The sequence below is a fragment of the Hyaloscypha bicolor genome (assembly GCF_002865645.1).
Source record: "Hyaloscypha bicolor E unplaced genomic scaffold K444scaffold_50, whole genome shotgun sequence".
In the NCBI taxonomy this organism is placed as follows: domain Eukaryota; kingdom Fungi; phylum Ascomycota; class Leotiomycetes; order Helotiales; family Hyaloscyphaceae; genus Hyaloscypha; species Hyaloscypha bicolor.
The window spans coordinates 398,100-424,046 of record NW_020194552.1 but is presented as its reverse complement, the minus strand read 5'-3'; the positions used below and the strand labels follow the sequence as shown (position 1 = coordinate 424,046).

The following is a 25,947-nucleotide window of genomic DNA, read 5'->3' as shown; positions in this document are numbered from 1 at the left end:
TGCATGATTTGAGAAGTCCTCAGTTCCAAGCATGCTTCCGGAAGCAAGATATAATGATATGTCGGTGTAAAACCCCACCACCGCGGGTGTGACGGCACGCTGCCATACGACTTCGGTCCGTCCCCTGTCAACCCGAATGGTCGGTATCCTGCCCATGGTCTCTGCCCATGTTCTCTGTTGGCACGATTTGAGAATTTTCATTGGCTGAAAGCGACTTCATAACTTGCTTACGGAAACGGCGAGTTAGCTACTAGGGCATCTCCACCTAAGCACCCTCTCCAACACGTAACAACATCATGTCAATGACACACAACAAAGAGAAACAACAATAAAAATTATGTGACTAAATATGCGAAGAACAGCTAGAAACAGTTCGGATTTATAGTCAAATTTCAAAAATGCGAGTAGCAATGAGAAAACAGGAAGTGTGACACGTTTAAATTGGAAGACCTTTGCTTCCATTCCTCTTAAGTCAGCTCTCGACCAACTCAACACAGCCATCTTCAATATTCGATTACAATACCTCGAGAAACTTGCCTCGAACCTCAAGATCGCAGCAATGAAGCTCACCATGAAGCTCGCTATTGCCCTCCTGGCTACTTCTGCTTTTGCTCTCCGAAATGGGACGCACTACACTGATTCAACCTTTGGACTCGTCCAAATTGCAGAGGACTTCAATATTAAAGACAAAGACACTTCAGCCGCCCCCAAAATCACCGAAACACCCAGCTGGGCAGGCGTGGTTCTCGGTCCACCACCCGAGAATTCGAGATACTACGCCGTGATCGGTTCCTTCACCGTACCTAATCCACGTCCCGCGAAGACTTTTGACGGCCAACCGAGCAAGTGGGTTGGTTCGGCATGGGTCGGTATCGACGGTTGGCTTGGACAAAACACTCTCTTCCAAGCCGGGATCGACTGGACCGTCAGCGTCGAAGACAACGGAACCACTAGTACTGCGTACCGCGCTTGGCACGAGTGGGTTCCCGACCTGCCTACCTATTTCCCCAACTTCGTCATAGAACCTGGAGATACCATCACAATCCTTTGTGAGACAAACTCGACGTCTTATGGAACCTGTGCAATTCAGAACCAGAATAAAGGAGTCGCTGCCCAGCAGGGATTTCATGCACCTGCTGATGCTGGTAATGCCACGAAGTTTGACCTGGAAGGCAAGTTCGTGGAGTGGATTGTGGAGGACCAGAAGAATGGGTATGGACCGCTTCCTTTCGCTGATTTTGGCAGCATTGAATGGTTCGACTGTCAGGCTGCGACCAAAGATGCTGCTGGCAACGATACCAAGTTCTCTCCGAGCGATGCACCCCAGTTTGCTGTTTTGACTTGGATGAATGTTGTCATTACAAATGTGACGACTGCGGGTAATAATGCCACGATACGCTATATTCCTCCGCAATAGTGGCGGTTTACGCACCTGCCTGCGCATCTGTCCCTGGCTGCAGCATAGGCCATCGGTATTTTGCAGCGGGATTGGTACTCAACCGGAATAGGATTTGCAGCCTGAAAGGGGTAGTACTGGAGGGTCTGAGAACATTGGATAACAATATACTCTACGAAGATCACGGCATAAAGTGACGGGACTACAGGGCATTTAGACTCGCTTGGGGCGCTCAGTGGACTATAGCGTGCAAATTGAGGGGTTAAGCCCGCTATAAGGCCTTATAACTCCAGGCCTCGTACCCTGAAATAGAGTATAAGACATTTGCAGGGTTATCGGAAAATACTCAGGGATTATAGCACTACTGGCGGAGCAACCATAGCACTCGAATACTATAAGGGTGGTAATTATAGGGTACCTTAGCGAACCTTCCCCTGTAAGTACAGGGATACGCCTTAAAAAGGTGTAGTACCCCTTACTTGCGATTTATAGTATTCGTTTAGGGCAGTAGCCTAGAAATATAGGGGGCTTTAGTGGTTGAATCTAGCAGAAAGTGGCCTGAAAGTGGACTTGTAGTTCAAATACCCTATAGTCCCGTTACTTTATACCGTAATCTTCGTACTGAACTATCTCTATAACCATATATATTGATAATGTAAAATTACTACTACGAAATGAATATAATTGCAAGTATTTATACTAGCTGCCAGTACTATAAGCTTTCCCTACTAGTATAATAAATAACTGGGAGCTTTCTAGAACAAAGAAGTCAATAAAGGGGTAAGTGAAGTATGGGTGATAATAATAATAACTATTAAGTATAGCGAGAACTTCGAGAAGTGAAACAAAGAAAAACATCCAGAAGAACGAGCAATTAATATGTAATAAATAACCGAATAGTCAACGAAAAATTTAAAGGTCAAGGATAGTCAGAGAATATTAGTAAAGCACTAGTTAAGATGTACGACTTCAATTCTTTCTCTCTAATCCCAATATTATAATATTTGAGTCCACTTATAACCAACTTGCAAATAACAAATATGAAGCTTATTACTATAAAGCTATTACTTGTCATCTTCGTTACTACCGTCTTTGCTTATGGAAACTCTATATCCAGAAGCCTATGTCTTGCCAAACTTCTAGACAATGATGCTATTTACTCTCCTACAGCTACCAGAAAGAGTACTAACTGGGGCGGGGCTGTGGCCCAAGCTGTAGCCCTATATATATCTTACTATACCGTCGTCGGCTCCTTTATTGTTCCGGATCCCAAGCCGCTATCCAAGGCAACCGGAGAAGGGCTATGGAAGGGCTCTACCTGGGTAGGAATTGATGGTTGGGACGATGGACCCGCTCTTTTCCAAGCGGGTATTAGCTGGTAAGTTGAGAAAGCAAAGGACGGCTCGCTCGTAACCAGCTTTGGTGTATGGTACGAGTAGGTGCTAGCCAATTCGGCCGGCTTCGAGAAGCCTTCAAGATTTTGGCTGGCGATATTATTACCGTATCCTATAAGACGAGTAACTCCTCTTATGGTATCTGTACGATTTATAACCATAATACGGGGATTGTATTTTCGCAACCGATAACCGCTCTATCTTCAATAATAATACTGGTTGGGAAGCATACTGAATGGATCGTAGAGGACTTTGTAGAGGGCGCAAACGGCGATCCCATAAAGCCTGTTCCTCTTACGGACTTTGGGAAAGTTAAGTGGTTTGACTACAAGGCTGCTACTGTCGGTACCAAGAGTTGCTCTTCCCCGGAAAATACTTTCGTTATTAATATGAATTTCAACGAAACGGATTGGATTTCTATTACGACTTCTGGCAAGAATATAATAATTAAGTATACAGGATAATCCAGAGAGATACAGTTAATTGGGAATAAATAGTATTAGTATTAATTATAGATATAATACCAGGCCGGATAAGGTTTACTACCTAATAAGACAAACTTATCAAATAAACTTTATTATATCATCTAATAATTCTATTCTTAAATATATAGATTTTGCTTAAAAAAAGATTGAGATTGAAAATTAGATAGCAAAAAATCTGATAGACCTTAAGAATTTATATATATTAATATTAATAAACAGAAAATATTATTTCGGGGATACTTGATTATCTAAGAATATTTATAGGAAGTTTAACCAGTACTTTTCCAACTTCTTAATTAGTATCGGTATAAATTATAAGAACGAAAAAAAAGAAGCAAATATTAATTTATATTAAGAATAATATTTAAGTCCTAAAGAGAGCAAAAACAAAGAAAGAGTAAGTCTATATTATTATTACGGCCTGAACAAGCTATAGAAGTGGAATATAGGTATATTTATATATATTATAAGAAATAATAGTGCCCTAAAAGCGGTAAAGAAGCTATATATATGCCTATATATAGTATATAATAATTGTAGCCGGATTGAGATATAATAGTATCTGGATTCTTTTTAACTTTTCGAACTACTATAGAACCAAAGTCGGGGGATTGGGATATAATAACTGCCTATTATTATATACTAATCCTAGAATAAAGAAAACCTGTTTCTATTCGGAAAGGCAAGCAGAGCTGCTTTACTAGCGGGGTTGGGTAAATTAAAGATAAGAGTAATAGTAAATAGATTATATTTAAAAGGATTCCCTTCTAGCTTCCTTGAGAATCGGTTATAGTTTTAATATTATCTAAAAATAGAATTTTAAATATTATATTAACTGTAATACAGCTATCTTTTTGAGCCTCTGAGGATATCGTAACAGTAGCCGTTCTCGCTCTTCTATTATACTTACCAAGGCTCCTTGCCGGAGCCGAGTTGGGCTACCCTTTTTAGCCAAAAATTTATTCCACTCCCGAGAAGTTATCCTTAATTAAGAAGATTCTAATTCCTATCTTATTTCCTTTGACTTATTTAATTATATAATATAATACTTAAACTATATTTTTTTATATTATAAACGAACTAGAAGCAGAAATCTGAACTTATTTCCTTCCTAATATTCTCACCCTTATAGCGGCCGTTTGGTAGTATTTCCTGACCTCTATAATTAATACTTCCTCCTCCCAAACCATCCCAGACCTTCTATATCTCGAAATCCTCTCGGTATCTCAAATGGAACAACTTACTCCCTCCCATAGCTATTATCCTATTAGGCTTAACCCTAACCGTCGACCTCCTCAACCGATATAGACATCCTCACTTTCGACTTCTCTATTATTAACCCTACTTACGGATCTATCTTTATAGAAAACCGCCGAGCCTGGTAATATCTTCAAGGTCGATTTTCTCTCCTTGAAATATACAAGCTATAGCTAGACCTTTATTTTCCCTAGCTTTATAGGATTCGAGTTACTATATAATAAATTTCAAGACTACAAATTAAAGATTTGGGATTTAGAGATATATAGAGAGGAGAGATACACATTTTTAAGGGGGGAATCTCTATCCCGCTTAACCCGTTCCTTGGTATAATTAGTCTGGTATAAGAGGAGGCTAGGGAGTAGAGTACGATTCCGCGTTAAAATAGGTAGGAATATTAACTGCAAATATATTACTATTAGTAATATACTATATCTTCTTATAAAAGTAAAGGATATATTATTTAGTTATAGGGATAGATATATAGCCCAGGGACTCGGAGATATATACAGGATTGCAATTAAGATACCGATAAATATTACGGTTAGGTCGAGTATAGAGAAAGGGATAAAGCAGGTAGAGAGTCCGTATTATATTATAAAAATTATAGTATAAAGTAACGGGATTACAGGGTATTTACGCTTGTATAGGGGTCTTAGCGGACTCCAGGGTATGGTTTAAGGTACTGTACCTGCTATAAGCATTGTAACTCTAGGCCTGAACCCCTAAAACAAGAACTATACAAAAATATATGGTATTGAAAACCGTCCATCTGTCAAAATGTGAGGAATACCAAAATCGTTACGTTTAGAAAATTATACCAAATCTCAATGGAATATTCGAAACTTTTCAAAGGTGCTTTATATAATAGAAAAGAAGCAGATCTAACTTTGGCGAAATTTTTATAATAATAGAATATCATACGGAATTATAAGAATTTTTGTAATACGAGTATTAAAATTACGCCGGTCCTCGCTTATCGAGTTGGTCGGATTTCAATACCGTATGCTTTTGTAAGATATTTGCAAGGTGTTTGAAGATCTTCAGGGGTTATAATATTACTGGCGGAGTAACTATAGTATTCGGACGCTGTGAGAGAGCTAATAATAGGACCCTTTAGCGACTCTGCCCCTGTATGTACAGGGGATATGCCTTCTAAAGGTGTGGTACCCCTTGTTTATAGTTTATAGCGTGCTTACAGGAGAGTAGCCTGGAAATATAGGGGGCTTCAGTGGGTGAGTGTGGTAGAAAGTGGCCTGAAAATGGACTTGCAGTACGAACGCCCTGTAACCCCGTCACTTTATGCCGCAATCTTCGTACCTCGCATTAATATACGACGAATTTAGTTAGGGGACGTAGGAAAGGGAAGTATATAAGTCTAGGGATTAATACTGATTAAAGAGAGGCGAGCAGGAAAGCGTTAAGGGGCTTGATTAATGGGTTGGTTACGGAGAAGGGATTGACGAGAGAGGAGTTATATTTTGGGTTGTATGGCGGCGAATTTGAAGATTATAGAAACAGTGGGTATGCCACACTTTGGGGTTGCTTGTAGTTTGCCGTTGCGTGTATTTGTTGGGTCGCTGTATGTTTAATAAGATGAAGCATCTTCCAAAGGGTAAAGAAGGTCGGAGTGTCGTCCTCATTAGTGAATAGATACGTCTCTCACAATTCATCATTTATTTTTCTCAACCTCCCCTTCCTTCCTCTAGCCCCCTACCGTATGGGTCTTTTCTCTCGTCCATTACCCCTTTCCATTTAAGTCGTAGCCGAATGTCACGCGAACACTTTACCGCTCAACATCCAATGAAATACTACCTAGAAGTGCACTAGACGTTGCGCACAATGGTTTAAACTAAAATATATGCATGGATCGTTACCGATTATAATCCTGGCCATTATTCGATTCTAGTGAAGTGCTGTGGTAAGATCCTGGAAAACTACAAACCCCTTACGACTCATTTCTTGATGAGATGGACCATTACACAACTACATATCTATACACTCCAATACCACTACCCCAAATCATTGTAACACAGCAGAAACCGAATAATTTCCCACAGCGCCCGCCAAAGAATCCAACTCCAAGGTCCCCGTCCCATTCTTCAACCAACAAAGCAGAAAATCATGTCCCACAAAGTCATATGTCACCGCTTTACACCCCGTGTTCTTATTTAGCGTATTCGCTGCATCACACTGGTTGATGCATCCATCGAGATTAGGGGTCGCTTGGTGATCGAAATTGATTTCTGTGGAGCTCATAATATCATAGTCGCAGTACTGGATGAACTTGGCTCCGGAAGAAGCAGTGAAGATAGTACCGTTAACGTCGGGACAGCCGGTATAACCACTCGCAGTTGAGATAGGTGTGGAGGCTGAGGGTGTCGAGGCGGAGCTGGTTGCTGATGTTCGGGAAGCAGTTGATTGTGTGGTAGAGCCAGAACTAGATTCTTGTAAGCCCAAATCAAGCAAATGCATAAATTAAGTAAACACTGAGTGATGAACTAACCTTTGCGTAACAGGCGGCCCACTGGACGTCGTCTTCTTGTTTGCTAACGAGCCCCCAACACCACCACCAACTGCGGCCACGATCACTACAACCACAATCGCAAGAACAAGCCAGAATATTTTCCTTCGCATGCCTAATATTGGTTTCCCAGAAGGAGTTCCATCTCCACTCTCAACTCCAATTTGGGGCCCCTTTTCATATGAATTTTGCAAGGCTGGTATTGGGGCTTCGTGCGAATGCTGCCCGACAGGTATTGGAGCTTCATAGTGCCGTTGTTGAGATCCATCGTGCTGCACAACCTGGAGCCCGTCGTAAGAAGACATGAATTCTCAAAATCAAACTCTTGTTGGCATCACCAAAACTTATTTGGAGGAAGGGAATGGAAAGAGAGAGAGAGGGAGAATAAGGCTGCGCAAAGGATTCCCCCCATGAAATCTCGGGTCGGAAGTCGACCCCAACGAGCACCACTGGCACGTACCTTCATCGTACAGCTACTTGTAAAAACATCGGATTTTGGTGCTAGTTTCGCGAAAACCACCATTTCCCCCCGTGCACTGAAAGCGGGGGTGCCTTAGGCAACTACAAGACCCTGTACATTTTCGAGGCACCTCACCAATTCTACATCATCGTTCTCCCATACCTTTTCTTGCACGGGAAAAGTAAAACGACCCCCCCACGCGCCTCCGCTTAGTCGTGATACACCAAAATCTGGCCCGAAAATCAACGTTCTCTACTATAACTCCCACAATAATTTATAATAAAAAATTACAATTTTTCTAGGAGTACTTTAGTTAAATGCGCATAGCCCGACACAATTTTTAAAGTGAAAATACGTTAGTTAGCGTAGTGAAAAATAAACAAGGGAAGAGGTTTTCAGTTTCAATTCGCTAAAAAATTAAGCTGGTGTCCGCTAACAAATTTGGGCTGTGTATATCACGACTAAGCGGACGCGCGTGCGGGGTTCGTTTTACTTTTTCCCGTGCGCGGGGGGAAATGGTGGTTTTCGCGAAACTAGCGCCAAAATCCGATGTTTTTACAAGTAGCTGTACGTGATCAGACCTCACTGCTTGCAGCCTCAGCCAACCACCAGGGAAAACTTTAGAAGATCTCGGCTCGAGGCTTGATCATCACCTTCCAGCTACCTGTTTTGAATTGCATTGTGATGAATTGACGGAAGTCGACATCCTGTCCGATGATTTCTTCCAAGTCAAACCTAGTGAGGAAATTCGCTGCCACCATCCGCATTTCCGCCCATGCGAAGCTTTAACCAGGAGTCAGCATGTTGCATATGAAGATAATCAACGAGGGCAGAAAACTCACTTAATGCCAATGCATGAGTGCTTTCCAGCCGAGAAAGGGAAATAAGCATTTATACTAGAATTATGTCAGCCTCCACCAATAAATGCCAAACCCTCCATATCAGACGGAGCAGTACTAACTCAGGTTCAGGCGCTCCATCCCTATCATCGCCTTCCAGCCATCTCTCAGGCCAGAAGCGTAGTGGCTCAGGCCAATACTTTCCATCACGATGAAGTTCCCGATAAGACGAGGAGACAACGGTGTGTGGAGGCAAATCATATCCACCCAGGAATACCCATTCATTACCTGTGCGACGTCCCATTTCCGATGCAATAGGATGCAGCCTTAAATTTTCCTGGATACAAGCGTTCAGGTACTTGTACTGCTCTGTATTGCGAATTTCTTTGCTTGTTATAATGGGGTCATCCGGCTTGCGGATCGGGAGGCTAGCCAGCAGTTTGGCTTTGACATCTGGGTTTCGAGCAACTTCCAAGAAGAAGCATGCAATCGTGCCCGACGTCGTCTCAGTTCCTGCCAGCAAGACCTCGGACATCTGGTCCACAATTTGCCGTGTGGACATTCGCGTATCATCGGCAGGGTTCATGCCTTCTTCAATCATGTGCTGGAGGAGGTCAGGACGGGAATCTTCACTGTTCGTCCTACGTCTTTGCACTATATGGTCGATAGCAGTGATCATCTACGCAGGCCAGTCGAACTCAAGGTTTATACCGAGAGCGCGGAAGAAACGCTTCAAATAGACATTCTAGGGTTATTAGTTTTATCTATCCAGGGGAAGAATAGTTCAATTACTTGATATCTTTTGGCCAGGCCGTCAAAGATGGCTCGTGGAATGGACTTCCATATACGGTCTTCCACGCCTACTTCTGCTTTCTTGTCTGGATTCGTTTGCCCGAATGACTTTCCAAACGAGCATTCGCCCATGCTGTACGGACATACGTCAGTGCATTCACCAAGCTACAAAAGTTTATGTGGGCTTACATATCAAGAGCAACATTGTGAATATCCTCCATGAGGTCAGTCTCTGTACCGTAATAGTTTGCATGGTCTTGGATGTCCAATTGGACAGCAATTTGGTATTTCCGAAATAGATCATTAATGCATTGGCTGAACAACGTATCGAGTTTGTCGACATATGCCACGGTGAAGGCTGGCGAGAGAAACTTCTTGAGCTTTCGGTGAGGAACCGGTCGACTACTACGCGTTAATTTCACGAGGTGGGGTAACGGTGAATGGATCTTACATCTCGCCAAAGAGACCTGGGTAGTGTCGGTCACGAGATATCTCAGCATACATAGCAACCTTAGGTAGATCAATAGAAACCAGTATCTGTCTCATGCACTCTTTATCTGAAATCCAGACTTGACGAGGACCTAGCCGGACCATTGGACCGTATTGTTTGTGAGCTGCCTCTGCCATTTTCCAGACTCTCCCAGTAGCAACTGGGCGTCTCTGGTAAGCAACTATGACAGAAACGTTAGAGAGCTTAACGACTTACAACCCCATTTTAAGTGAATAGTTGTCAAGGTTGCGTACCATCTTTACATCATTAGCAAGCGCTTCCACTCAAAAGACATGTAAACTTACGGTCCAGGGATCTTAGAGAGTGGAGATCTAAGAGAAATGATTACATTTCTAATTTTTTGGGCGATGAGCAAGATGAGCAGCAGACACGTTGCTAACTGATAGATTGTCCACGAAAATTTCGTGTCGCCGATATTGAAAGCCATTGTCACGAGCACAAGGTCATTTCTCTAATTCGAGAAAAAACCCAAAGTCAGTTGAAATTATTACTGGGTTCAACTTTGAAGCATCTTCACGAATCAGGAGCAAAGTTAAAATAAAAATCGGCTAAGCTTTTAACTTTCCGCTTAATATTTCCTTTCCTCCGTCATTAGTGCTTACTGGTTTTGGGAAAATGTAAAAAGACCCCCCCACGGGTGTCGATTGGGGGCCGGACTAACCTAAAGTAGAGAAGAACACCAAAAAATCTAGTTTTCCTTTAAATTTAATTTACTATATAAAGAATTATTATAATTTAATTATTTTTTTATATTATAGAATGCTAGATTATAAGCTAATAGGATATAAAGCTTTTATTATATAATAATTAGTAAATTTAAGAAAATTTAAAGAAGGTAGGGAAAGTCGGAATTTTTAAGGCACTATGAGAGCCTGAAAATTTAGCGATCAAGCGCCTGGAACTAATTTATCTCGTGCGCAATTAACCGAGATCCAAGGTCAACACACGACCAGAGTCAACGCACGGTCATTTTACACCAAAACTCCCAATTTTTGAACTTTAATAAATAAGGAACTAATAACCTAATTAACTTTAAAATTTCTATATTACTAGTATACTAGTTTTTAAAGACAATTATATTATAAAAGTTTAATATTTATATAAAAGGCTTCTTTTATATTAAAGTTAAAAACAGAAAATTAGTAATATATAGTATTTATATAATAATTATATAAAAGAAAAATATATATAATTAATCTTATATTACGAATATTGGTTCTAATTAAAAGTTTAAGTAAAATATTAATATTATAATATAATTTATTTAAAAATTCAAAGTTTTTAAAAAATCTTATTAATAAAGGAAAAATAGTATTATTTATTAAAAACTTTTAAATATATTACGTTTTTAAATAATATAAAAATAAATATTTACTTTAATAAATAAATAAAATATACTTTAAATTTTATTTAAAAATACATTGTTTTTTTATTAATAATAATTAAATTAAAAATAAATAAAAGTATTTTTAATTGCTTTTTCTTATAATATTATAATATTATATAAAGAAAAGAATATAAGATAAAGAATATATTAAATATAAACGAATATATAATAATATTTAAAAGCAGAAAATAAATATTTATATTATTAAATTATATTATAATAAATTATAAACTATATAAGTATTTAATACTAGAAATATAATAATTTTGAGTAAGTTTTATATAAAACAGCTTTTATTATATTATATATTATATATTTCTTATTTTAAGCTTCTTTTAAAAAAAATTAATATTTTATTTAAAAATTAAAATTAAAATTTTTATAAGTAATATATAATAATATAAAATTTTTATATTACACCTTTATACTTTCATATATAGTAAAGCATTCTTACTTATATTAACTTCAAAGAATATATATATAATTATTAAATATTAAATAAAAATTATTAGATTTTTTAATATTTTAATAAAAGCTAAGTTTAAGGCTATGAAAAATTATAGATTAAATTTCCGGCTTCTTTTCTTTATAGAACTTAAAGAATTTTATTATTTTAATTAGTAATCATTTAATAATTAAGCATTTAATATCGAGTATCCGGCTAGACTTGAGCGTGCATTGACCTTGGGCGTGCGTTGACCTTGGATCTCGGTTATTGCCTCGCCTATTTCACGCCCTAAATTAGAGCTCTGATATACAAACTTCCTTATACCTATATTAGGAAATCTGATTCGAGACAAGGACTTAAGTAAGTACAAGCAACTAATTAGGCATTATTAAAACTCTGAAATCCATTGATACGTCTAATCGACACCCGGGGGGGTGTCGTTTTACATTTTCCCCTGGTTTTGCCCCGTTGTGGCTGCCATCGGTTTCGTCCGGCTCCGACTAGCTATTCCACCGTCCGCATTGGGGTCAAAACAAAACCTATTCAAGCTTTGCGGGTATTTTTGGGCTTTACTTCGGCTTGAATCCCGGCCCTCGTTCGGCCCGCGTGGGGGGTGGAGATGTTGCCTGCAGAATGTAGGTCCTTTTTGCCCCATCTCCCCTTTGGGACACCGCCCTCAGCAGGTGCACCACCCTAGGCTCCAACCTCACCAGAGGAACTCCTTCCGAGCACCAAGCTTTGACACAGCGGGAAGAACCGCTAAAGAGCCGATCGGCCGGTCGATCGGGCAAAGAAGGTTTATTTATTGTCTTATAATTTAGGGTAGGAATCGCGAGGCTCATTTTATATTTGTGGTCTTAAGAGCAACCGATATGAAGTATTTCATTTATAAGAACAGACTCAGTCCGTTCCTAGCTTCCAGGGCATCACGGGTACCTATTCCACCGATTGAATATCTCCGATCCCCTATAACCCCGTCAAATCGGCATTTGTATAACACTAAGCTATTGGACTGTCTCGTCTTTAGTCTGGCAACAGGAGAGCCACATTGAACCCACCCCGGAGAAGGATTTTCGGATTTTCCAGCCATGCCAGCCACCGAAGAAGCCGCATCACGACGAACGAACTTACGGTGGGCGGTCCGAGCGAACTCTCGACTGTCAGTGCGAGTAATCGATGCAGTAGACGAATTGGTGAGGTTGCTAGACCTGGCGTTCTTCAGCTCTCCAGACCTTCCCAGCGGGTTGTTATGGACAACACCACCCGAAGGTCGAGTGTTCCTGGTGAACTGGGAATCAAAATGTGATCCCAACAATCCGGTGAACTGGAAAACGACGAAAAAGTGGGTAAATATTGGGATAATAAGCGTCATTACATTTCTAACGTATGTACCTGTCATGGTGATGTGAACCAACTGTTGGATTCAACCTTAGCTCGACTTCTGCTAACATTCTTCTTAGAACAGCTGCTTCTTCGATGTTTGCGCCCGGCTTACCTGAAATCATGCACGAGTTTGGCAACGATAATAACAAACTCTCTTCGTTCGTTTTATCTGTCTACGTCTTGGGTTATGCGGCAGGCCCAACGTAAGCAATTGATGATATCTACAAACCCCGTTACCAAGGGCAAACGTGGTTCTTCCAGGGCTGTCTGACCGAAGCAATTTCTGTAGAATAATTGCACCACTTTCAGAACTATACGGCCGAGTCAAACTCTACAATACTACCAACCTCCTTTTCTTCATCCTCACCCTAGCTTGCGGCTTGACTCCAAGTCTGGGCATGCTCATTGGGTTTCGTTTTCTTGCTGGTTGTGCCGCCGCTGCACCGCTAGCCGTCGGCGGGGGCAGCATAGCTGATATAATACCACTAGAACGTCGAGGGCGAGCTGTAGCAATTTTCTCGCTGGGCCCAGTCCTGGCGCCGGTCCTAGCCCCCATCACTGGCGGATATGTGACCAAGGTCCTTGGCTGGAGATGGATATTTTACATTTTAACTATACTGGTTAGTGTCTCTCTCTGGGTTACCTTCCTCTTCATATTGTAAGATTATATATATCTCACGGTGTGTTCTCTCGGCAGAGCGGTATCGTGACGATTATCTCTATAACCTTCTTAAAAGAGACATCGGCCAAGACTCTTCTCGAACAAAAGGCAAGACGCCTACGAAAAGAAAAGAGCGACGAGAGATATATATCTTGTCTTGCGGACGACTTATTACCTAGGGAGGCCCTGTCCCGCTCGATCCTCCGGCCGTTGAAGATGCTCTTCATGCACCCAGTTATCTTCTTCCTATCGATCTATGTTGCAGTCGTGTACGGATATCTTGTAAATAAATCCCCATCCCTTAACAACATCGTATAGAAAGCATTCTGACGCGAAGCTGACAAGTATATATTCTTCACGACATTTACGCCCATCTTCCAAGACCAATATAATTTCTCCATAGATATAGTCGGTCTTTGTTATTTCGGTCTAGGTGTCGGCTTTATAGTCGGTGTTGTCTCCAGCAGTTTCTTCAGCGATCGCTTGGTGCTCTATCTCACCAGGCGAAACGGCGGACTCAGCAAACCCGAATTCCGACTCCCGCCAATGACCTACACAAGCCCCATAACTCCAATCGGAATGCTGATTTACGGCTGGGCCGCCGAGGTGAAGCTTCCGTGGATCCTGCCTATGGTGGGCACAAGTATAGTCGGCGTCGGTTTAATGCTAATGCTGGTAGTTGATTCCTTCTCCTACTTTGCTCCCCAAGTACTAAGCAGTCGAGAGATCGTGTTAATGCATGAATATAGATGCCGCTCCAGACATACCTTATCGATGCATTTACCCGACATGCTGCGTCGGCAATGGCAGCGGCGACGATCATCCGGTCACTTTTTGGGGCCACACTTCCCCTCGCAGGTCCACCTTTGTACGACAAACTTGGTCTCGGTTGGGGCAACAGCTTGCTCGCCTTTATTATAGTGGCCATAGCGCCGATTCCATGGTTTTGCATGAAATACGGGGAAGGCATGCGTATGAGATATGTTATCACATTTGAATAATTAATGAAGATATGTAAAGCCACTCGGAAAGAACTGTTTTATGTCGTAACGAAAACAAAACCAATACTACTATACTCTTAATTCCACAGAAAGAATTACTCATTAAAACCAAACTTGAGATATTTGTAATTAATTTCAAGAAAATCAGAATATTGGTTATAGGGGGTAATATCCCGGGGGTATCGTATTAGTAGATATGTTTCCCCGATATACTAATACGAGCAATAGCCCAAGAGGGGCCCCAATTAGTCAATGGGAGCTAGAATACGATTCGGGCTCCCGATTGGGCAATAGCATAATATTGGAGTATTAGGGCTAAAGGAGCTAAAACCCCCTTACTTACTAGTTTGCCCTAAATATATTCTAAGCCCCATATTTCTCACTTGGCTTAATCCTTAATATTTATGCTATAGAATAGCCTCGCTATAATTAGTACTAAGTATATTCTTAAGCTTTATTTCTCACTTCGCTATACCTCATATATTTATGCTATACCTTATAGTTTAATTTATTTATTTTAGATATTAAAGGAGGCAGTAATAGAGGTAACAGAAATAAAGACACTTCCCCAGAATACTAGAATATATAAGGGCCCTTTGCGACCTTACTGCCTAAACTCTGTTTATAGTACAAGTAGCAAGATTACTTTCCTAAAGACAGTTACATGAGAGAATGCTCGTGGATTAATTGCATTAGTTCAGAAGGTTGGCAGAACACCTGAGAAAGCAAAGAACAGAGCAGCTATTGAGTAAACACGTGAGAATGGAGCTATAACTAGAGAATCAGGTAATTAAGTGAGCGTGAGGGTACTAAATAGGGCTAAGGTAGCTATAGGAGTACCTAGAAACAGTGGGAGACGTGTAGAGTAAAACTTAGTATGGGTGAAGTGTCTTAATATATCTTTATTTATTGTCCAAGATACCCCAATATTACTAGATTAGGCAATTGGGGGCGCCGATTGCCCAATCGCTCGTATTGATATCTCGGGGGAAACAGATATACCGGAGACTCTTGCACGACACTGATATTCCTCGTATTGATCTGATGACTAACTGACTTGGGTTGTGCAGTCCAGTGATATCACCCATCCAGTGAGCCTAAGACCGAGTTGCAACATGCTCTAGTACAAATTCAGTCCGAGACTGAGCAATTGTCTGCAGCCATGCCGGAATGGCCAGCAAGAATCAGCAGCCACCGATATTACATCTGCCAATACGCTCTATCCAAGTTGAGAAAGTTGGATTAACTCAACTCGACTTTAATAGTCGGACTTAACGTTGCTCTTAAAGTTCAGTGGCCTTTAGTCGGGGAAAGCGAGTTATTCGTGAAAAGTGAGCTATCTATACTCGTATATTTATTCCTTACTAAAACTCGAACGCTAATCTTTTTATTATATAATTATATAAATACATAAATATATATTAATATTAAATTTATAATAATTCTAATTCTTATTATTAAAAGATTTGATTATAATATCTAATCCAAGAAATACAAAGTACATTTTATTATTATTTTCTCTTTCTTTCTTTACTTTCTCTTCTCTCTTATTTCCTAATTTTGTCACGAACCTGCAAAGGGAGCTCACGAATGGAGCGCTTGCGAGGGAATCGTTTATTGAGTATTCTAAGGTAAGGAAAGAAGAAGAGGTTCAAGGAGAGAACCGAGCTTAAGTACAAAGTGTGCGCGCGTAGCTTAGCGAGCCGCGCTAGTCCCAATTAGGTGCGGAGCACGTGACGTGACGAGAACTGTCACAAATTTGAAAGTGCGCTATAAAGGCTTTATTACATGCCTGGAAAATATAAATATATCCTCAAACTTCGTCTAGTAATAATGAGTATAATATTTTATATTTAGACAATATAGAAACTATAACGGATGCTTGAGGAGCCAAAGAGTACCCTTCTTAAATATGCTTTGGCTAACTTAACATTGCGCTAATAGCTTCTAGCTCGGCTCAGGTTAGAGCAGTTACTGCTCAGGTCAAAAGACAGAAATGAACTTTCGTGAGGTCAGTTTTCGTCTGAGATTATATTAGTAATACTGCTATTATTTACTATAATAGCCAATATGCACTTTATAAGAGCTAGTATATTAGGGTATATTATATAAGCCGTTTATTAAGCTTTGTTTTCTGCAGACATCTGTAAGTAAATAAGAAAGCTTTATAAATTCTTTTAGATACTATTATTTTATTACTTATTATATATTATTACTTTTTCTATATTACTATTAGAAATGCTTTCATTATTAGTTAGCTATAAATACGCAGTAGTAAATACCCTCTCCTCTCTTATCTAGCTATTATAAAAACTTAATTACTAAGAAATTACTCAAAGTTTATACTTATAAAATAAATAAAGATAAGTACCTTACTAAATACAAGTTATAGCTTGTAATTTGTAATTATTTATAAGTATTCTAATTTAGAAATACTTATATTATAATATTAGTTATATATGTTTTTCGAGTACTAATAATTATTATTATTTGTATTAATCTTAATATTAAATAATTTAATACTATTAACGCGTTTTGTAATATATATAATATTTAATTAGTTTTTAATTAATTAATTTTTATTTTAAGCTAGTTAAAGCTTTTTATTATTAGCTAAAATTTCTGCTTTTATAATATAATTTAATTATTAGAAAATATAAGAATCTAAATCTAAATCTAGTATTAAATTTCTTATATTTCTTTATAAATAATATCTATAACTTTTATATTAATTTCATTATATAAACTATATATTAAAATACTAGTTATAATAAGATTTAGAATTACTTTTAAGTTACTAGTTTATTTACTTACTTTATAATTATTATTTAATTAAATATTTCTTTTTATATTAAATTATTTACTTAAAATCTTAAGAACTCTAGTATTAAATATTTAGCTATTACTTATAAATACCTCGATTATTCTAAAAATACTTAATTTTATATACTCGAATATAAAAGTAATATTAAATTTAAGTTTATATTTAATATAATAAGTAATATTACTTTTACAAATAATAAAACTATTAAATAAAGTATTAAAGAAAACGGTTTTATTTTCATTAATAATATCTTTAATTAATAAAGCTAATTATAATTTGTAATTATAATCTGTAATTATAAACTTTATTATAAAAACTAATTTCTTAGCCTTAGCTTATTTTTACTTTTAAATTATATAATAATTATAATTCTTTTATAATATTAATTTTAATATTAATTAAATATTTATTACTTTTTATAATAATTTTTAAATTATTAGCTTGCTTATAAAAGACTTATTAAAGCTTATAATTAAGCTTAAATATTTAATAATATTAGTTATATTAATAAATAATTAAAAAAAACTTATAATTAAAATAATAATTAATAACTTTATAAAATTACTTATTACTTAAAAATATTATATTATTTAGTAATAATTAGTAATTTTATTAATATAATTAGTTATATATTATTTATATTATAATAATATATATATAAAAATTAAAAAATATAAATATATATTTAATTTAATTTAACTTTAATAACTTTATATAAATCTTCGAGAAATATTTATATTAAATAATTAACTAAATCTAATTATATAATTATTTATATTTTTTGCTTTTATTATAGCTATTTCTAATTATTAATACTTGCTTTTCTTTTAAAACTTCTTTTAAGTTATACTAATACTTACTAAATAAAATCTCGAATTTCTTCTTTTAACTAATTATTTCCTTTAGCTATATTACTAAATAGTCTCTTCTTTATAATACTTCAGGTAAAGTAATTAAGGTTATAGCTCTTATTATCTAGAGCTTTCTAGGCAATTACTATTATAACTGCTTTCTAATAAAAATATCCGATATAATTCTTATTATAATTAATATTCTCCTAATGATTTGCATTTCTTTATCTAATAACTCCGGCTCTCTAACTAGCTACTCTCTAACCCAAGCCTTACTCACTGGTTTTATACCCCTTCTCTCTCTAATTTCTAGCAACGTCGCCGGATATACCAAGAAAACCACTATTAGAGCCCTGTATCTAATTATATACTCCGCTAGTAATATTATTATTATCCCAACCTTTTAAATCAAAGGATAAACCGAGGTATATTCTTACTGAAACTACGATTCTGGTTTGCTAGGAAATATGTGTATTGGAATTGGGGTTTATTTCTTGGTATTATAAAAGAATAAATAAGAGGAATGAGGGGATTGGGTTAGAGCCTGGATATACCAAGTTGGATAAGCAGGAATTTCTGGATTTGACGGATAAGGAGAATCCGGAGTTTGTATATACTCTATAAGCTGCTATAAGCTGTTGTCTTCTGAATTAGTCGAGGGCGTGATTATTAAATTACGAGGAGAAATAAATCCACTTTCATAAAGACGTGCACACCAACGAATTGAACGGCTCACATAGGCGTAGTTATTAAACAAATGAAGAGAAACGAATTATCCCATCTCACGAGGGCGTGTTCATTAAACAAATGAACAGGGGAAAAATCGCCCATTCTTGCGAGGGCGTGTTTATCAAACAAGCTCCAGCTCAATCCTTCCTTTTTCATACCGACGATGATAAAATCGCCATCGCCATCTGACCTCCTGACCCAACTTGAGTAATGACACCACAGGCGACAGGGAATAATAACCGATTTACATTCCCTATAGCTCGTGTTTACCGAGCTCTAGCATGCATGTGCCAGACGCCTAGATATACTCAGTAGAATAGGGGTCTTCAATCCTTACTCTAATCAATCAAGACAGTCCCCACCTATATGTTCTGTATCCCTTCCTTAGTACTACTCCTCTGCCAGTTACCCTTTTACTATTTCTAATTAATACCCCCTTATTCTGCGGCATTAATGCTTACTAGTTTTATACTTTATAATAAAGTTTTAAATAAGTTTATTTAAATGTACGGATATATAGTAGAGTTTCTTCCTTTTTTTCGATTAGGAAGATTTCTCACACTTGAATTGGGTGGCAATCACCACCGCCGTGGCTGCTATCTGGCCGACAGGCCGTTTCATCTTGCGAAAGAAAAGTTTATCCAAGCTTTATTTTTCCGGCTTTAGTTCTGCTTAAATCCCAACTCTTGTTTCAGCCTGCGTGGGGACTGGAGCAGTTGCCTATACAAGGTCAGTGCCTTGGAGGGACTGTCCGAGCACTAAGCTTTGATGCAGCGGAAAGAACCGCTGAAGACTCGATCGATTTGGCGAAGGAGGAATATTGTCTTACAATTTGCCCGTGTAGGGATCGTGAGCCTCATTTTATATTTGGGTTCCTGATTTATAAGTACGGACTCAGTCCATTCCCCGCGCACCTAGCGGCTTCTTCAGTAGAGAGGCAATTGAGTTGTACTGCTTGACGCGCAAGTGCAGTGTATTCCTGGTTAGACTTTGCGCGCGATTTTTGCCAATTGCATATAATCCTCCCAATCGTACGGCTTCCTCGTGCATGTGGTAGAATCAAAGCCAATAAGTGTTGAGCTTCTTCCTATATAAGGTTTCTTAGGCCGTTCATGACTCTTACTCTGTCCTGGAGAATCCGGAGGTTCATGTTATCTTGATTGTCATATGAACTTCCCGGAGCGGGTTGATTGATTGTGGGGATGCCCCTTGAAGCTATAGTCCAGATGTCTGCCATGAAGCAGTGTGGCATTCTGAGAGGGAATGCCAGTCCCTGTTTTTTTCTATGCCATCCATCCCGTAGTTGTCTTGTATCTCCTTCGTGCTAGCTTAGCAGCGCCCAAACCGAATATTGAGCTCTCACATCTTAACGACTATTGTGCAGTAAATTTCGTCTCTCTTTCTCGGATATTACTTCTGTCCTACCGCCGCCCGTCGAATTTAAATATCTCAATCGTACCTGCGAACTCGTTTCAAACATGTATGCAGCGATGTACAGACCTGTGAAGCCTGTTACCTCTACTCTTCTAGATACGGCTCAGAAATACGTTACGTTTGACGATGACCACGATGACGTCGCATTATCTACCGCGTTGATATCCCTTCAATCGAGACCTGATATCCGCGGCCTAATTGATTTCGCTCGAAAATATTCACCTTATTACGGCTCACTTTACTCGAACATTCCGATGAATGTTTCATCTCTGCAAGACTACCCAATTATTGATCTCGATTCATATTGGAAGGCAAACGAGTGCAAAAATTCTCAGGTCCTTACTATGCCACTCTCAGGTGGCATAGTTTGGAAGACAGGAGGTCAGAAAAACAGCTCCCAAAAACCCACATGTAGCAGGGTCACTGATAAATTGCCTTTCAATGTGCAGGAACCGTCGGCCATCCCAAAATAACTTTCATTTCCCAAGGCGAGCTACAAAGCATCAGCAGCCAACTGGGTCGAGCAATCATTGAAGCTGGTCTACTTTCGGCGGATCGCATCGCAAACCTCTTCTATGCCGGAGACCTTTATGGCAGCTTCTTATTGCATGTTCTGTCAATTCAAGATCTTTCTGTCCCATCAGTCCATATTCCCATTGGTGGATCCTGTGATCCGTCCGCCACGATCCAGTACATGAAGGAACTCGATGCAACTGTAATTTTCGGCACTGTCACGAAGGTGGTGCAACTCGCACAACATCTACTAGAACAAAAGGAGACCATGGACCAAATCCGCACATTCATGTTTGCTGGAGAAGCTTTTTTTCACGATCAAAGAACGGTGGTGCAGGCTGCCTTTCCATTAGCACGTATACGCTCATTAGTATACGGTAGCATGGACTCGGGGGTTATGGGATATTCAGCATCCGACACTGACTGGCGTTTGCATCGAGTGAATCGTCCGTTTGTCGAACTTGAAATATGTCCAGACAGCGCCGACACAGTCCCTACCACGAAGCCAATGGTTCCCGGCCGCCTCCTTGTGACGAATCTCAGCCGCCGGCTTCAGCCAGTAATTCGATATCCATGCGGGGATCGTGCGGAATGGGTAGATCAATCTGAGGGACTATTTAGAGTCCTAGGGCGTCATAGCGAGTCAGCACGCATCGGCCCTGTCTCCTTAGACGTTTCTCATGTCCGCGAGATCATTGATCAGGCTCTCCCGGGCGCATCCATTGCCGGAATCCAGCTCGTCTTAAATCGTGTAGACTCGTTGGACTCATTGACTATCCGTATTGGATACCGTCCACCAGATCTAGTGGAAGCAACTAAGGCAGTTGTTGCCAAGCTCAAGGACCAAAGGCCAATGTTTCAACAGCACGTTGATCTGAAGTTAATTTGTCCTTTACAAGTAGAATTTGTGGATGCTAAAGATTTGACATTGAATGCACGAACTGGAAAGTCTGTGGGTTTAATAGATCAGCGGTCTACAGAGGACGGGGCTAAAATTTGTTGCTAGTTAATGACTTCTAAGTATTTATTTAATTATGTTTATATATATTCTACTATTCAAAACGCTTTTATATATAAATATTGCGTAATTCAAGGGCCTATTTCTTTTTGCTCGAATGTACTTTAAATTACTTATATATTTCTTTTATTTAATTACGAGAATAAAGCTATATATAATTATATTTAAAGGATTTTATAAATTATAAAAATATTATATATTTATATTAATTTTTTAAATATAATAATATATCTTATATATAAGCCTTTCTTATATTTTATATAAAACTATAAGAGTAATATTATAAGTATTCTAATAAAAGCAACTAAGTTATTACTTTAATTAATACTTAATTCATTATATAAGAATTAACTTATAAATAGAAATATAATTATAAAAGAAAGTAAATAATAATAATAATCAGCTCCTCAATACACCCATAACCCCAAGCCGCAATTACTCCTTAGCTATAGATATGAGCAGCAGAATATCGAAATCGCGAAGCAGAGTTATGCATTGACCAACACTCCTCCTTCCCAAACCCTATCCTATGGTTCCCAAACCCGCACCTCCTCCTCACCCACCCAACCCCATAAAAGCACCCCAACACCCCAATTCTTGACTCACTTCCCCTGCCACATCCCCTCCTCACCCTCCGGATTCCCAATAGCTCGCCCCTATCTCATTACGACCACGTGCCCCCTAAACATGCCACCAAACCTCTAAAATATATACCCGCCACCACCCCATCCACCACGGAATAGCGGAACCCAAAACTCTGTTGCAGATCGCAAAAAGGCCGAAGATATCCGTACCGGATAAACATTTCGCTTCCCTCCCCTTCCTCTCCTCTTCCGGTCCCAAAAAAAACTGCTGTTTTGCGCGGGAGTGGGTTCTCGAATCACCCCCTTTTCACGTGTTGCGTTCTCGGCTGTTCCCACCCCATTTTCCAGGGTTTTAAGGGGCGAGAATCGCGGGACGGAGCGAAAGTCACCTGATATTCCCAGAAGCAACGCCATAGCGGCAAGAATGCAGGACGGAACGCGGAATCCCAAGGCGGGCTTGGAACGGAATTCTTGATAACGGTGGGCTGTTTTGTGGGGCAAGTGGATTCCGCGCTGCGGAACTGGTTGATACTTAGTTTGTTGCATACCGAGTAAGGTGGGAGGTGGGAGTGAGCTGGCTGCGGGTGCTGTCCGACGGGGAAAGGAGGCGGCTGAGGATGTAGCCGTTTCGTTGTACGAGTGCGGCATTAAAACAGCTCATTAATTAGCTTGACGGAACAACACACAGGAGCGGAATGCCGGATTCTTGAGATCTGCAACAAAGACAAGGTTGAATTCCGTTCTTTCGTTCCGTCTTGTACATATGGAGCCGGAGAGGGAAGCAACACGCGTCAATATTTCCCTCTTGTCACGATACAGTATCACGCCCGGGTTGGAGATCCATCCAAGCACTTGTATCCCCCACGCGATCTTGAAAAGAGGGCGCGGGAAATTCGTTGATTCTAATTACACGCCGTGATAGGCTCGGGCTTGTCTCGTAAATACACTTCTCCCTTTCCTCCCCCTTCGGTCGAATATTTACAAGAAAGAAAGGGTTTCTCGTCCAGGTTGTCTCGATGCTTTCCAAAGACCAAACCGAACCAGCCAAGCCACGCTAAACGATGCGTTAATAAGCCCCAAACGCCAGTATGCAGTCATTGTACAACATAATTACCAGTCCCCTCATCGCTCATTCCTCATCTATCATCGCTTTCCTTCGAATCTCTCATTACCGTGGGGCCTTTTCTTCGCTTGCTCGTTCTTCGTCTTCGTCTCCTCCGTAATAACAACGCCGACGTCGTCCGGCCCAGCATTCGGACCAGCCTTCCAATCCAACACCATAACCGTGTCCCTCCCCTCATTCACCCCCTTCTCCCCCTTTCGAAAATAAACCTGCCGCACCGTATCCTTGACCCCATCGCCGGCATCCACGAGCTGGGAATCCAATAACCGATAACTGGTCTTACTTTCCGCCTCCATCTTCGCTCTCGTCGGCGCCAGGCTATGAAGGACGTTAATATCATCCCCCCAAGTCCTCTCCACCTCATTGAGATCCACTTTCTCAATCGCTCCTCCCAAGACGCCGGGTTTGGTGCCGCTTATGTGGCCTTGCGGGTAATGCACGATCGAGAACCCGTTCGTCAAGACCAGATCATTGGGGAATTGCCATCGTTGCAGGAAACAGGTCTCGCATACATCAGCAACGAGATGCATCTTATCCAGTTCCAGTCTATACCCCACGGATTCCTTCCAATGGTGTAGGGAAAGTAATTCTCTTCCAGATTCGTAGAAGCCGGATAGGTCGCCGTGCATGTCGACTTGATGGAGGGAAGGGATATGGGTGAGTTTTGTGAGGGAATGCGCGTATATGCAATCCATGACCGAGATATCGCCTGCTGAGGTCCGCAGGTGCTCTTCGCAGTCCTCGGTGTGGTTTGCGATGGTTTGCGCGAGCGGCAAAGATATCATGATGCCTGCGCCGCCGAAGCCCATTAAGCCATAACGGTTCACTGCCCACCAGTCTTCACTCAGTGCGCCTAGGTAGTACGGCTTTGAGGCGTCGTATTTGGAGAGTAAGGCAAGGAGTTCGTGAATGCTGGGGAAGAAAGTGTCGTCGTCAATGGTGATGACCCATTGCGTTTTGGCGTTGCGCATCCTGTACATGACGGAGACGAGAGAGAAGTAGCGCTGTGCGAAGGTATGGTCTTCGCGGACGGGGTGTATCAGGTGTACGTTCATGCCGGCTTCTTTGAATTTCTTTTGAACCTTCTCCATCTCGCGGTCGTCGGCGGGGGTCTCTTCGTTTTCTATCACTATGGCGTATAAACGCGCCCCGGTATGCGGCAACCAACGGGCCAAATGTTTGACTGTATCCTTCAACCGAGACATTGTAGTTTGTAGGCCGAAGACCAGGTTCGATGCGTCCGCTGGTCGTAGTCTTCCGTGGGGAACATCCAGTTCGAGCGGGGGAAGGCACTTCTCGATTTTGACCGTCGCAGATTCCGCCAGATCGATCGCTGTAGATTCGTCAAACAGAGGGTATTCTTGGATTGAGAGGGAGGGTCGATCATGGGTGGGGGAAGTCGAAGTTATGATCTTGCGGGAGACATATTGGATAGGATAGTTGAACTGGTATTGGTCCAGCCAACCCAGATGTTCGACGCACGGTGTAGGCTTTGGAGTAGGATCTTCCTCTGGGCCTCCTTTCCGTAGCCAACCTCCCCTCTGTCCATCGCGAGAGCCGGTGCGCGCAACGAGCACGATCAAGGTGAGGACGGTGAGGAAGGCGATAAGGAGAAGTTGTCGTCGTGGGGGCATGGCCAGACTACATGAAGTCGCGGGGTGGTCGCGCGCAGATGCAGTCGAGGGTTGAAGTGGGAAGAACGAGTACGAGACTCGTCGTTCATGAGGTGAAGTCCTAGATTCACCCGTTAGCCCAGTTTTTGCAAGACGGCGACGACTTCTTCACATACAAGCAACTAATTTCTGGTGGCTGAGGCTAAGAGCGGCAACATCTTGGACGGCCCACTCCCCCCACTATTGACAGGCGCGGGGCCACTAACCTGCTGAACATTCCACGATAACTTCATCTCCTCAATGTTGTCCTGGCCAGAGAGGAGATAGAGCACGGAAACGATGGCCGGGAATGACGCGAAAAACACCCAGTGAGATTGGCGAAGCAGCCACCCTCGGGACAAGCAAAAAGCAAAGAGAGACAAGCATGCAGCAGGAGCGAGTAGTGGCTATATCTGGAAGAATTCTCTCTGAAGAGAAGAGAGTCCTCTGTTCATCGATGTCTGCTTGCTCGGTTCGACCCCTAGCTGCACGAGGCACGGAATTCCGCCGGGATGGTTACTTATTCATGTAGTGTTCTGGGGCGGCCAACACCTGCGGTTGGTTGCCTTCTATCTCCTCGAACGAGGCGCCCCAGAACATTAGAACTGAGGGGAACAGATAGCTTGTGCTGGTCCTCCATCAAGCTCATCTTTTTTGTCCCTGTTGTGGGCAGCGGGTTAT

The 25,947-nt window shown here is 40.5% G+C and overlaps 6 protein-coding genes across 6 annotated transcripts; 3 read left to right on the top strand and 3 right to left on the bottom strand.

Moving 5' to 3' along the window:
- Positions 1 to 691: 691 nt before the first annotated feature.
- Positions 692 to 1,276, top strand: K444DRAFT_486831 (concanavalin A-like lectin/glucanase; the record flags this gene model as incomplete). Its single annotated transcript, XM_024873126.1, has 1 exon — positions 692 to 1,276. A coding segment is annotated over one exon (585 nt), but the record flags the coding sequence as incomplete, so codon positions are not given.
- Positions 1,277 to 6,407: 5,131 nt separating this feature from the next.
- Positions 6,408 to 7,501, bottom strand: K444DRAFT_660992 (uncharacterized protein). Its single transcript, XM_024886524.1, has 2 exons — positions 7,039 to 7,501; positions 6,408 to 6,972 (listed from the first exon to the last, which is right to left on the bottom strand). Exons 1-2 carry the CDS (start codon positions 7,359 to 7,361, stop codon positions 6,555 to 6,557), a joined length of 741 nt encoding a protein of 246 aa, XP_024740434.1. The 5' UTR covers positions 7,362 to 7,501; the 3' UTR covers positions 6,408 to 6,554.
- Positions 7,502 to 8,136: 635 nt separating this feature from the next.
- K444DRAFT_626610 (cytochrome P450) lies at positions 8,137 to 10,085 on the bottom strand (the record flags this gene model as incomplete). Its single annotated transcript, XM_024882677.1, has 9 exons — positions 8,137 to 8,299; positions 8,359 to 8,412; positions 8,478 to 9,009; positions 9,067 to 9,100; positions 9,148 to 9,280; positions 9,337 to 9,549; positions 9,599 to 9,818; positions 9,854 to 9,894; positions 9,943 to 10,085. 9 exons carry the CDS (start codon positions 10,083 to 10,085, stop codon positions 8,137 to 8,139), a joined length of 1,533 nt encoding a protein of 510 aa, XP_024740433.1.
- Positions 10,086 to 12,112: 2,027 nt separating this feature from the next.
- K444DRAFT_641343 (putative MFS multidrug transporter) lies at positions 12,113 to 14,538 on the top strand (the record flags this gene model as incomplete). The annotated part of the gene is made up of 8 exons (XM_024884615.1): positions 12,113 to 12,128; positions 12,191 to 12,271; positions 12,763 to 12,877; positions 12,954 to 13,079; positions 13,166 to 13,496; positions 13,574 to 13,819; positions 13,883 to 14,212; positions 14,299 to 14,538. The coding sequence occupies 8 exons, from the start codon at positions 12,113 to 12,115 to the stop codon at positions 14,536 to 14,538; spliced, it is 1,485 nt and encodes a 494-aa protein (XP_024740432.1).
- A 5,882-nt stretch (positions 14,539 to 20,420) lies between these two features.
- K444DRAFT_715317 (uncharacterized protein) lies at positions 20,421 to 21,895 on the top strand (the record flags this gene model as incomplete). Its single annotated transcript, XM_024888350.1, has 2 exons — positions 20,421 to 20,757; positions 20,826 to 21,895. The coding sequence occupies 2 exons, from the start codon at positions 20,421 to 20,423 to the stop codon at positions 21,893 to 21,895; spliced, it is 1,407 nt and encodes a 468-aa protein (XP_024740431.1).
- Positions 21,896 to 22,787: 892 nt separating this feature from the next.
- On the bottom strand, positions 22,788 to 24,819 carry K444DRAFT_641341 (glycosyltransferase family 31 protein; the record flags this gene model as incomplete). The annotated part of the gene is made up of 2 exons (XM_024884614.1): positions 22,788 to 22,817; positions 23,770 to 24,819. 2 exons carry the CDS (start codon positions 24,817 to 24,819, stop codon positions 22,788 to 22,790), a joined length of 1,080 nt encoding a protein of 359 aa, XP_024740430.1.
- Between the last annotated feature and the right edge of the window lie 1,128 nt (positions 24,820 to 25,947).